This window comes from Sander vitreus, chromosome 13 (assembly GCF_031162955.1).
Source record: "Sander vitreus isolate 19-12246 chromosome 13, sanVit1, whole genome shotgun sequence".
In the NCBI taxonomy this organism is placed as follows: Eukaryota; Metazoa; Chordata; class Actinopteri; order Perciformes; family Percidae; genus Sander; species Sander vitreus.
The window spans coordinates 24,745,088-24,757,709 of record NC_135867.1 but is presented as its reverse complement, the minus strand read 5'-3'; the positions used below and the strand labels follow the sequence as shown (position 1 = coordinate 24,757,709).

Here is a 12,622-nt window from a genome sequence, read left to right as displayed (position 1 = left end):
GGGACCTTGAATTTCAGTAAAGTATCTATCTATCTATCTATCTATCTATCTATCTATCTATCTATCTATCTATCTAAGACACTCTCTTCTGTTGTTGGATACATAAAATATGTATTAAAAACTAATATATATATATATATATATATATATATATATATATATATATAGTAGGGCTGTCAATCGATTAAAAAATGTAATCTAATTAATGACATACTCTGTGATTAATTAATCGAAATTAATCGCATACATAATTAACGGTGCCTGAACCGATACTTTTTAAGAAAGTAAGAAAAGAAAAGAAGAAAAGGGTACTAAACAACAGTTGGTGACATTAAAGAATGACTTGTTTATTGCTAAGGCCATATGGTCAAAATGAAATGATTTAATAATAATGTATAACAATAACAATAACTAATTTCAGTAGTAAATTGCTGTTGAACCATCAGACGGGAAAAGGACATTTACAATTACTTCAAATGCACCACGAGGCTGTAGTTTACCAGTTTCATTGAACGCACCGTCTGTGTTGTTTCTCCGACGGCAGCTGCAGATTGTTACATCCCGGTGTTGAATCCTCTACAGTAAAACACAGTCACACTTTACACCGTTTAGCGTTAGCTGTCAGCATTTTAACCGTGTTTAATCCAGCTACTAGCTAGCGGTAGGCTAACGTTAGCTGCTGTCGAGTATAGTGTTAACTAGCGTCACGTGCAGCGGTGTTTGTGTTTGCAGGAAGAAGATTTTTACAAGTAAATGTTCCAATTAATAATCCAGGCAGAACATTCTCGTCTCCCTCCTTCATTTTACAGTCCAATGGTGCTAGAACGGCTCCGGGTCAAATGTCAACATGGAATAGATTAATCTGCGTTATTTTTTTAACGCGTTATTTTTTCTCAGATGAATTAATCGAAATTAACGCGTTATTTTGACAGCCCTCACATATATATATATATATATATATATATATATATATATATATATATATATATATATATATATATATATATATATATATATATATATATATATATATATATATATATATATAATTTGCTAAAATCAAAAGGTGGGATCTGGTTATTTGAAATGTATATGCTCACAGCGTACATGAGTTTCTTTTTTAAACTAAAATAAATAAATTCATGGATACAATCACTAGTCTCCACTCTTGGCCAGTTGACTGTAACACATGTGACTTAACATCAAGCTAAATAGAGATACAAACGTACTACAGGCGACTTCATTTAAACCATACTACAGAGCAGTGCTCTAGTACACTGTCAATTACAATATGTAAGGTCACTTCCTTTAGCAACCTTTGGCCATAATTTTAAGAAAAACATGGCAAGAAACAGACACATTTTGACAGCTAATAAGAAAAAAGATGACCTATATCTTTAAATTAGCTTCAGTGTCATGTCTTCCGCGGACCCCGCCTCCTAGTCCTTTTCAGCCTATCAGAGTGCAGTGCACGTGACGAGCGTTCTTTGCGATGACCTCATCCCTGGTGTGGGATGACGTCAAATTCAAGATGGATGGAATCACGACTAGCGCGCAGAAATCTAGACAACACTGAATAAAGTCCCGGCTGTGTGGAGGAAAGACCATATTGACGACGGGCAGGGTAAGTGTAGATAGGTTACCAAACTTAACGTTGGGCAAAACTAGCAGGGAGGGTAAAACATAGTTGGTAGAGTGCTGTTAAAGAGAAGCTTTTTTTCCTTTTCCTCCCTGACGTAACTCGAAAGGGGGCTTGTGCTGCTGTTAAACCTATTTTTGCAGCCAACAACTACGCCGTGTCAGGTCGGGTTGAACCGTTTTTTAGAAGAAAAAACAAACAAACAAAAAAAACCACTTCCACCGGGGAGGTAGCGTGTACAATTGACTCCCCACACTCCGCTTCTGTCTGCACCGTCTCTGTTTTCATTCCGGGATTACCACGATGGAGTCCATTGAAACGCGCTCAACTTTCCCCCCTCTTCATTTGACAGAACCGTTCATTTAAAGCGAAACAGTTGTAGCCTCGGTTCTTTCGCCATTTACCCACACAGAATGAGAAACCCGTGACTATTTTCCGAACTAAAAAAGTGGCATTTCGGTTGGAGAAGTTATGTGTCATGAGAATTTGAGCCACGTCTCATTGTATGATCTAATGCTGAAAGCCTCTGTCGACTTCCTCATAGAAAACTGACACGACCGAATATTCTCCGTTGTTCTCTTAAACGTGGATTCCAAGTTTGGATGAAGAGACAACCGAGCGGGTGCTATAGTTTTTGATGAATGAACAGAGCTTGAGCTTCTGCCCATCATGAGTCTATTTTAACAAGTGTCAACATAAGTAACAAGCCTCCTTTCCGGTCACCATTTTCAAAATAAACGCCTCAAGGAGCAGCGTTCTTATAATACATCCATGAGCAACGTGCGTTGTTGTGTGTATTGTTTTAGTGTTTTTTGAAAACTGGGATTGTGAAAAATATATTTGAAGATCACTTTTAGCAGGTGAACATTGACAAGTTCTTGTTAGAAAAGCCAGTGCACCTAATATAGGCCTTTTACACAATGCTCTGTAATACCAGTATTTTTTGCAAGTGCTGTGTGCCAGACGATGATTGATATATACACACAATTTATTGACTTGGTGTCTTATTACTGGATAATGTCAATACACTCAGTTACCGGTTTAGTAGGTATACCTAGTTAAAACTAATGTCAAGTATTTGTTATTGTCATTTTCACATACCAAGTATTTGGAAACGAAATATCGTTTCCTACAGCCCAAGGTGCTAACACAAAAATGCATGCATACATAAATATACATACATGCACAAAAGCAACATAGTCACAAATATATGCAAGAATAAAAACAGTGAAATTAGCTCCAATTGTGTGGGACAGTTAACACTATGAGCAGTGTTTTGTGTATGATGAAAATATAGATGTGAATATAAATAATGATGTATAGGCATATATAATTATAAAACAATGAGAATGTCAATAGTATAAATAATGCTAATTATTTGTGGCAGGAAATAGTGCAATGGAACAAAATGTAAATGCTGTAATAACTAACTAGTGACCTCAGTGGTAATTATACATGGTATAATAGGAGGCACAGAGGTGATGATGGTATAGAGAGTGTATAAAGTGTCTGTGCAGGGTAGATATGCGATGTCCATAGCAGTAGCAGATCAAAAAACTTAATTAAAACCTTAATCAAAGTATGATTTATTGCAGAGCTGGTGTATTAGACAGCAGTACCTCTAATTGCCATCGGGGATGGGGAGCCATGTCTCCCTCACTCTTTTTATTTTTTTATTTTTTTTGTCCTCTCCTGCTTGTATTGTTTTAGGTTGATTCTATTCTTTAAAAAATCTCTAAGCATTCTTATCAACTGTTCAATTATTATAGTGGATATTTGTTTTCTGTCTCAGGCTAAATACTGGCTGCCCTAACTTGTTGGTGGAGGTTGCTAGGGCTTAAAAAAAAACAAAAAATGAAGGGAATCATAGCAGACATGTTTTTTTTTAGATCAAAAAGACTTGATGGGATCCTGGAGTGCCGGTGCCATTCAACCGGGTGACGATCTGTTGGCCAAACACTGCTTTATGATGAAACATGCACAAGTTGAAGGAGCAAAAATGGATTGATTGAGCTCTAGTTGGCTATTATTGTATGTCTCTACACCTAATAATCACCTTTTTGTATCTACATTCCTGCTTTAAAATGTAATCCTCTTGTCTTGTCTTTCAGCCATGGAGAGCCTAGTGCATTACAGCAATCCCTCCCATGCCCTCTCAGTGTTAGGGGTTCTCAATGAGCAGCGTCTGCGGGGCCAGATGTGTGATGTAGTCCTGGTTGTAGCGGACCAGAGGTACCAGGCCCATAAGAGTGTTCTGGCTTCCACCAGTGAGTATTTCCAGTCCCTGTTCACACGGATGGATGCAGAGTCACTGAAAGTTGTAAACCTGGACTTTTGTGAGCCTGACGCCTTTGAGATAGTTCTGAATTACATTTACTCCTCCTCACTTTTTGTGGACAAAGGCAGCCTGGCAGCCATTCAAGAGCTGGGCTACAGCCTGGGAATCCCTTTCCTCACCAACATTGTGTCAACAAGGCCACACGCATCCTACTGTGTGTCAAGAAAAAGGCTTTCGTTCTCAGAAGGGGATGAGAATGAAGTCCAGACAAGGAGCGTCATTGTGCGTCGGGTCCGGAATGACACGCCCCATCCCTCGCACTTAAATTATCAGAGAAAAACATCAGAGAGATCATCATCTCCCCATTCTACTCGAGAGCCAGCTCTGCCTCCATCAGTACACAACTCATATGAATCAGTCCGAAACTCTGACTCCATCAGCAGGAAATCATCTGAACAGAGTGAAGCTGCAGGGAGAAAGTCCACCTATCCATACACATCCATATTAAAAGGGAACTCATCCCACATCACATCTGTTAGGCCCCAGCTGACATCATCAGTGTCTTTCAGTGATGCGGAAGTGCAGCACATCGGGCTGCAGTCTGGCACTGACCAGGACACTAAACAGAAGAATGACGAGCTGGAGACCCACTATCACACCAAAGTGCCCTTTCCGGGTCGGGCCCCTGAGCCAACCCAGACCATTGACAGGAGCGGGCCGCTCATAAAAAGCCTACTCCGAAGATCATTATCCATGGACAGCCCTATTCCAGTCTTCTCACCCACACTGGAGCTCAAGGTGCTGCAAAATCGTGAACAGTCAGTTGTTAAAATGGCATCAAAAGCATCTGGGCCAGAAACATCTGCTCACAATGGCAATTCAAAAAGATCATCTCCGCTAGTTCTCAGGTCAAAGTACCCCAGCAGGTACGATGAAAAAACTCAGGTAGAAAGAGAGGTCAGTGTGAAGGCTGAGCCCAGCAGTCCACTCGCTGATCCCATGGACATTGTTCGAATTACAGTTGGAGATGCGTTGCCAGTCAGTCTTAAAGACTTGCAAACAAATTACGACCAAGGTTCCAGGCCAGACTTCAATCCTTTTGGGAAAAGGAAGGACAACAGAAGGTACCCATTCAAGAAGAACAAAATATTTAAAGAACATACCCTCCCACTTGATGAGAAAATGTCAGAAACAGTACCTCAGAGTGCCGGCAGCGACTCCAATGAAAACTGTGGGGAGCCGCCTCAGAACAAGATTTTCAAATGCTGGAACTGTTTAAAGGTTTTCAGGTCCAGTGCTGGTCTACATCGTCACGTAAATATGTATCACAACCCTGAAAAGCCGTATGCTTGTGACATCTGCCACAAGCGCTTCCATACCAACTTCAAAGTGTGGACTCACTGCCAAACTCAGCATGGTGTAGTACAAAACCCAGCCTCGTCCTCCAGCTCCTCTGTACTGGACGATAAATTTCAAAAGAAGTTGATAGATATTGTGCGAGAGAGGGAAATAAAGAAAGCCTTGCTTTGGAAGTTAAAGAGGAATAAGCAGGGGTTGCAGTCTCCTGCACTCACCAAAAAGAGATCAAGGCCTAGCTTCATATGTCCTTACTGTGGGAAAGTATTTGTGTTCCAGTCTCAGTACAGACAGCATTTAAGGACACATCCTGCTGAAAAAGCTGACCAGGACACAGCGAACGAGAGCATCCTCTACCAGGAACAGGATGAGAACATTCAACAGAAGAGCACAGACGCTGGATTTTACTCCTGCAGACTTTGCAATATGAAGCTGTCTTCACTCTTTGAGCAGGGCGACCACGAGAGGGGCTGTCGGCATGCAACTGTATGCCCCTACTGTGGCCTCCGATTCTCTAGTCCAACAGTCAAGAAGGACCACGAGGCACATTGTAAGTACAAGAAACTGACGTGCCTGGAATGCATGCGGACCTTCAAGTCCTCCTTCAGCATATGGCGCCACCAGGTGGAGGTCCACAACCAAAACATGATGACAGCTAAAGAGCAGATTCACCTGAAGCAACAAGAGAACAACGAAGAGGCGTCTGAAATGCTCATAGACGAGCATTACGGTGATGAGCCTCTAGCACCCGGGAGCTCAAGAGAGATCATCACTTACAGTGACTCCTCAGGTCCACCCATGTACGATTCAGACTCCTCATCCTATGTGCCTGAGGACCTGAGCATGGGTCATCATGGCAGGCTGGTAGTGAAAGAAGAGCCGGTAGAGGAGGCTGTGAGTGAGATGGAAAACACAGAGACTGCCAAATCTGGGCCTGAGGAAGCCGGTGTCTGGCCATGCGAGAAATGCGGGAATCTTTTCAGCTCTCGCAAAGACCTGGAACGACACCAGGAGCTGCTATGCCACATCAAACCATTCATCTGTCACATCTGCAACAAAGCCTTCAGGACCAACTTCCGCCTTTGGAGCCACTTCCAGTCTCACATGTCGACTGCTAACGAACCCGGAGCCAAAGAGATCGACAGAGCCCCCTCGCCTCTGTCTCCCTCCCCCCCCACGACCCCTCAGACCTCTGAACGTCCCTCCCCACAGGCCTCTGTGCTGAAATCCACCCAGACGGCAGCGCCAGTCGCTGCAGTAATGACCGAGGAGTCCAGCAGCCCAGAGCCCTGTGGCTCCTCAGGAAGCAAGACGAAGAGGCCTGAACTAGAACGGCAACCCAGCAGCCACAGCCCTCTGTCAAGGTCCAACAGCATGGAGAATGCAGGTGGCCCTCAGGAATCAGACACACTCTTTTACCATGCACCGTCTCTCTCTGCCCTGACGTTTAAGAGGCAGTACATGTGTAAACTCTGTCACAGGACCTTCAAGTCGGCCTTTAGTCTCTGGAGCCATGAGCAGAGTCATAGCCACGTGTAAGCATCAGACGAGTCATAGTAGTGCATTTCTCTTGAGAGACGATACTTAATATTCGTGTAAACACACCTCATCCTACAAAAGGAAGACTTTGAATGTATAGCTTATCTGCTTGCCTCCAATGTAATACAGTATATATTAAAGTGGCCATGTTCATTAGAGGTGTAAACGTGAATGTGCAATCAAGTGCTAGATTCCTTGTGAGACAAGATGATTATAACTGGTTTATTTTTCTTTCAAAATGAGCTATAAGCATTTATCTATTTTAAAGCTCTTTTAGTTGTCTACTTGTATTTACCTATCTAGGTGTTTTGAGAAAACAAGGTACAGAGTTGCACCCCTCATTACTTGTACCACTTAAGGTACAGTAACAACTAGGGTTGTACCACATAGTTCAAAGCTTCATTCACAGCGTAGAGATTTGAATTCTAAGTCAACAATCAAATGCTGCTCAAAACCCGGTATTTTTGCACAGTTGCAGATAAAGATTGGGCTATAGAATAGAATAGAATTAAGATTCCATTGGTGGCTGCATAGGATTGTTTTTCGGCTTGGGTGATCCAAACATTTCCAATAACTCCAGAGAATTGTTTCTGCCGTAGCATACTGTTGCTATAAGCCTCAGGGCGCTATTATGATTTCATCGTTATTTTATTCCCTTATTAGATAGCGTTCTGCCTACATGCATTTATGTTGACGCAACTGAAAATGTATATTCATTAAAGAAAGTTGATTTGATTGGAAAAGACTAACTCTTTTAAGGGTGATGATGTCACCCTTTGCTTTAGCTTTAGTAAGAAATTACATTCGTTACAACCCTAGTAACTGTATCATTGTTTTCTCAATGTGGAAAAAGTGCTTCAAAGTTTTGGAGGCTGCGTTTGAATTAAAGAATAGTGCTTTTTGCTTTTGTATCAGATCTATCTCTTGGTGTGAGTGACACCCTTAAAATAATATTGGTGGCCTCAACAATGTTTTCAATATGCACTTTGTTTAACAGTTTGATTCTGTTAGAGGGGGACATAGTCCAAAATGTTTGCTCAGATCCTTTCTAGGGGTGCACGATTCAGAAAATGTCCCGATTCGATATCGATTTTTAGGCTCAAGATTCGATTCAGAATCGATTTTCGATTCAAAAACGATTGACAGTATGTAAATGTAGTAACTTTCCCCATGTGATTGCAGTAGACATACAATTTAATGTAAATCTTTTTTAATATTAATCGATTTTTGGAATTCCATGAATCGATTTTGAATGGGTAGAGCTTGAATCGAGCTTTAATTTTAGGCTGCAGAAGTAGACATGATAAATAGGCCAATTCAGTAGTTTCTGTTTTGTTTCTTCATACTTAGCATTCCTTTGCATAAGTTCTCTCACATTTGAGGTCCGTATTGCCTTTGCGTCATTTTGTTTAATGACTGACAAATTAGTATAGACAAAAAGTTATATCACAAACTGTACATCAAACACACCTCAGACGCCTGTTGTTTTAGGCCTAGCATTTCAGTATGCAGCCTGGATTTACTGCTTACAGTCTTCATTCAGTTCTTTCATTTTTCTTCCTAACTACCAGCCTGGTGAATCCTTTTCATGTGTCTACAAATGACTGAGACAATCATCAGTTATAGGATTTGAGAAAGTTGTGTTTTTTTTCCCCCACAGGTAAATGACTATAAAGCATTCTAAATGTTGCTGGGAAAAACTCATTTGAAATAGGTGCTCAGACCAACTTACTAGTAAAAATGCTACACTAGTACTTGAACCATATTCACTTTCTGGATTTACCGCATCGTCTTCATTACCAAAACTCTATTTCGACTTTGGCATACTGCCTCAGTACTTCAAGGCACACTGCAGTATAATAATGCAATTTATGGTTATACTCAAATAATACATATTTTCCAAATGATATTATTAATGTTACATAGTCCACCGCCCCCAGTACCAACACCAGTGTGGTAATTAACCAAGCTTTACAATGCTTTGATGGCCTTATGCAACTCTGAGAATATTTTGTCGATATTATTTTACATTAAAGCACAATAGAGATTCAGATGACGTATGACTCAGGCTTTTCAAGAACAGGGGAGCATGATAAAGTAAATCTTTTATTCTATGAATGGTGAGAAAGTGTTCCTGCTTCCTAAAGGTTTATTGTTAAAGATTGTGTCGATTGTATTCTTGTACAAGTATGTAGTTCTGCTTTGGTTTGATGGATTAGACCTTCGTCATAATTTATTACAATTGCTACAATTTGGGAGATGTTGCATTCAAAGAGTGCTCCACACAAACTATGGGAATTTGTTTTCCTCTAAATGAGCAACGTGAGCTGCATTGTGATGTTAAATTCTTTGGAGAAATTCTGTATTGATAATAGTGCTCTTTATTTCTTGTGATAAAAAACTTTCTGAAAGTTTACACAGAAATGGTTAGAATTGTGTACATGGAAGTGTTTGTATCCTTGATTTTGTACCAATTTTGTTAGTAAACTAACGTTTGATCTTTTTAGTATTCCTGTGCTCTCACTGCAATAATGAATATTTGTATCAGCATTGGTTGCATTATTGTTGCTTTTTTGAAACTCGCAGCGGTTTTGTGTTTAGGTTTTTCTACAGTTTTTTGTGCTTCTTTTCTGTAATAAAGAGTAACAATGGAGTATATACAACCATTTGTGGTATTTCAATTATTGAGTAACCGCGTCCCGCAGCTCATTCAAAGCTATAATCACTCATCATTTACCTACATTTGCAGGACTTCTCATACCCCTCGGTGAGCTTGTTAGATGCCGCTTAACTTTCAAATTGAATTTGAAATTGACACATTGGAACTTTGAATGTACCCCGATACACTAGTACTTGAACCATGTTCACTTTCTGGATTCACTGCATCTTGTTTATCACCAAAACTCTATTTCGACTTTGGCTTACTGTCTCAGTACTTCAAAGCAGATATAAGAGGCCCATGTGTAGTACTGACATGATCTGAAATGTATAGGGCTGTTTAGTGATACACAAAAAGAACATTTTGGCCATGTATTCCCAAATATAAAACCCTATACCTACTTTAAAACATTAGGTTTTCAATTAAATATATCTAGTTTGTGTTGTACATTAAAAGCATTGTATAATATATATATATATATATATATATAGTATCTCACAAAAGTGAGTACACCCCTCACATTGTAGTAAATATTTCATTATATCTTTTAATGGGACAACACTGAAAAAATTACACTTTGCTCCAATGTAAAGTATTAAGTGTACAGCTTATATAACAGTGTAAATGTGCTGTCCCCTCAAAATAACTCAACACACAGCCATTAATGTCTAAACCGCTGGCAACAAAAGTGAGTACACCCCTATGTTAAATTCCCATAGAGGCAGGCAGATGTTTATTTTTAAAGGCCAGTTATTTCATGGATCCAGGATACTATGCATCCTGATCTGGTTTTATTTCAGTTAGCCTAATAGCTGGTTTGATTTGCATTGAGAGATGATTTTATGGAAAGTACCCCATGCCAATCTCTAGGTATGGTGAAGGGGATGTGATGATGTGGGGGGGTTATTTTAATTCCAAAGGCCAAGGGAACTTTATCAGGATGCATAGTATCCTGGATCCATGAAATAACTGGCCTTTAAACAAAAAATCTGCCTGCCTCTATGGGAATTTAACATAGGGGTGTACTCACTTTTGTTGCCAGACATGTTGTTAGACATTAATGGCTGTGTGTTGAGTTATTTTGAGGGGACAGCACATTTACACTGTTATACAAGCTGTACACTTAATACTTTACATTGTAGCAAAGTGTAATTTCTTCAGTGTTGTCCCATTAAAAGATATAATGAAATATTTACTAAAATGTGAAGGGTGTACTTACTTTTGTGAGATACTGTATATATATAAAAAACGCAGCACTTTCATCAATGTGACTGCTGAGGCCAAAAAGCTTGTTGATTAATCTACCTGTTTAACTACAGCATGTGAAAACGGACACACACGTATCCTGTTGGCAGACAACCTTGAGCCAGCGGGATGTTTTTCAAGCTGCAGGCCACCGTGACAATTTGTGGCTGGAAACTTGGGAGTGAACTTCGGAGGTGTTTGCTTTAATTTGGGAAAATGGCAAACTGGAAATCCTGTCCTACCCATGTGTAAGGTCACACTCCATGAAATTGTGTGCAGAGAGGAAGTTTTCACATAGATGAGGAAATCTGCTCGCAAACTCAGCCCTAACTTTTGCATGAAGAAAATGATAGAATCCAGTTTTAGGAGTTTCCCTTTGCCAGCAGTTTTCATCTCAAAAGGTTGGGATAGGTTTACAGAATCAATCTTAAGTTTGAAAGAGCTATGATTGTGGACTTTAAGTATCATCAGTTACAGTGAACAACATTTATTGTCAAAGATTAACAATAATTTACAGATATGACATTATCAGCAACAACTTTTGAAAGAATGCAACGGACATATAGTTTGCTACTGTGTTAACTTTGCATTTCTAGATGGCGGAAGGTGAAGATAATTCGGAAAGAGAAAGCTTGCAAAAAACTAAATGTCTTTTAAATCAACATTACATAATCGAGATTCTTAAGGTACAAGCAATACTGAAACCATTGTAGCAGCAGTAGAGCTGTCAAATTGTGTTTCTGATCATAAAAAGAGTTGTCAGACAAGACTATAGATACTTTTTATGGATAAAACCATCCAGATCTTTCTTCTTTCTGTCTTGGAGCATCCTCACAGTGCCAGGGTGTCTTTAATCAGCCGTCTCATTGTTGTGCTTACAGAGGTGCCCAGAGTGTCTGTGATCTGGTATGTGATTTTGTAAAGGTAGGGTTGGACATCTTTGAGACTGGTGTCGAAAACATTGTCCACTTCAGACTGGGTGGGCATCTTTGGCAGGTATTCGTGGCGGTTTATGACCTCAACGACATTGATCACCTTCTCGCCCAGCTTCTCGCCCACTTTCTCCCTGCAGATCTGTCTCTCCTGCTCGTTGGCCAGGTTGACAACGTTGACCTTGATGCTCCACACTTCCCAGGGAATACACTCGTCAGAAAAAGGCCAGCGAGACTTCTTCTTCTGGTAGAACTCCAGGGAGATTTGCCCCATGCCGTCGCTGCCAGAGATGCTCAACGCATCCTGTAACCAAAACATGTTAATAAAAGGTCAAATGATAGGCATGCCCAAGCATTGACGTTACAGTCGACAATCACACGTCGAAAAGCACTAATTACCTTGAATTCAGACACAGCTCTCCGGATCCCTCTGTCCAGCTCCTCCGAGGACACCCTGACAAAGGTGAAATCGATGAAGTCACAGTCGATGTCGAGTGTGCCCACGGTACCTATGGAGTAGGTGCCCTCCTTTTTGTAGTGAAATTTCCCGGAGCTGCGATGCAGTAAAATGGTGTGCAGCAAAGCTAGCATAGCTTCTTCAACCTGCCTCGCCTCCACTGTTACTTCAAGCACTTCTGAGCGGCAATTCATAGCGAAATGATAGTTATTTCCATTTACAGGCGACGATTCGAGTGGGGTGACGATGGCTGCTATGTCCCAGCTCGATCCCGATGCTTTGTTTACTTCTACGGATGGGCGGGGCCTAGCCCACACAGTGTATGGCAGTATATTAAAATACTAAATAGTATTTTTCATAAAGGCTAATCTATCTCCAAATTTAACGTGTGCGAACTGAGCACGGGGACATTGTAACAAGAGCTAGCTAGCTAGATAGCTAAGTATTTGCTACAAACGGGACAGGAGGAAGAGATAGTAATGATGACAGAGGGACAATCTACGGCAAGTCGCGAGGT

At 40.5% G+C, this 12,622-nt stretch overlaps 2 protein-coding genes across 3 annotated transcripts; one reads left to right on the top strand and one right to left on the bottom strand.

Moving 5' to 3' along the window:
* The first annotated feature begins 1,492 nt into the window (after positions 1–1,492).
* zbtb21 (zinc finger and BTB domain containing 21) lies at positions 1,493–8,010 on the top strand. 2 transcript variants are annotated; one of them, XM_078265798.1, is made up of 3 exons: positions 1,493–1,624; positions 3,529–3,670; positions 3,751–8,010. In XM_078265798.1, the coding sequence occupies exon 3, from the start codon at positions 3,753–3,755 to the stop codon at positions 6,810–6,812; it is 3,060 nt and encodes a 1,019-aa protein (XP_078121924.1). In that variant the 5' UTR covers positions 1,493–1,624; positions 3,529–3,670; positions 3,751–3,752; the 3' UTR covers positions 6,813–8,010. The 2 variants fall into 2 exon arrangements, with proteins under 2 accessions (XP_078121924.1, XP_078121926.1); XM_078265800.1 differs by lacking the exon at positions 3,529–3,670.
* Positions 8,011–11,187: 3,177 nt separating this feature from the next.
* atg101 (autophagy related 101) lies at positions 11,188–12,574 on the bottom strand. Its single transcript, XM_078265289.1, has 2 exons — positions 12,048–12,574; positions 11,188–11,952 (listed from the first exon to the last, which is right to left on the bottom strand). Exons 1-2 carry the CDS (start codon positions 12,297–12,299, stop codon positions 11,548–11,550), a joined length of 657 nt encoding a protein of 218 aa, XP_078121415.1. The 5' UTR covers positions 12,300–12,574; the 3' UTR covers positions 11,188–11,547.
* Between the last annotated feature and the right edge of the window lie 48 nt (positions 12,575–12,622).

What these genes read in the sequence shown, in the direction of transcription:
- zbtb21 (XM_078265800.1), top strand. Translation starts at nt 3,753, where the DNA reads ATGGAGAGCCTAGTGCATTACAGCAATCCCTCCCATGCCCTCTCAGTG.
- atg101 (XM_078265289.1), bottom strand. Translation starts at nt 12,299, where the DNA reads ATGAATTGCCGCTCAGAAGTGCTTGAAGTAACAGTGGAGGCGAGGCAG. An exon ending in GAGCTGTGTCTGAATTCAAG is followed by an intron (nt 11,953 to 12,047) that starts GTAATTAGTGCT and finishes TTTTGGTTACAG; the next exon opens with GATGCGTTGAGCATCTCTGG.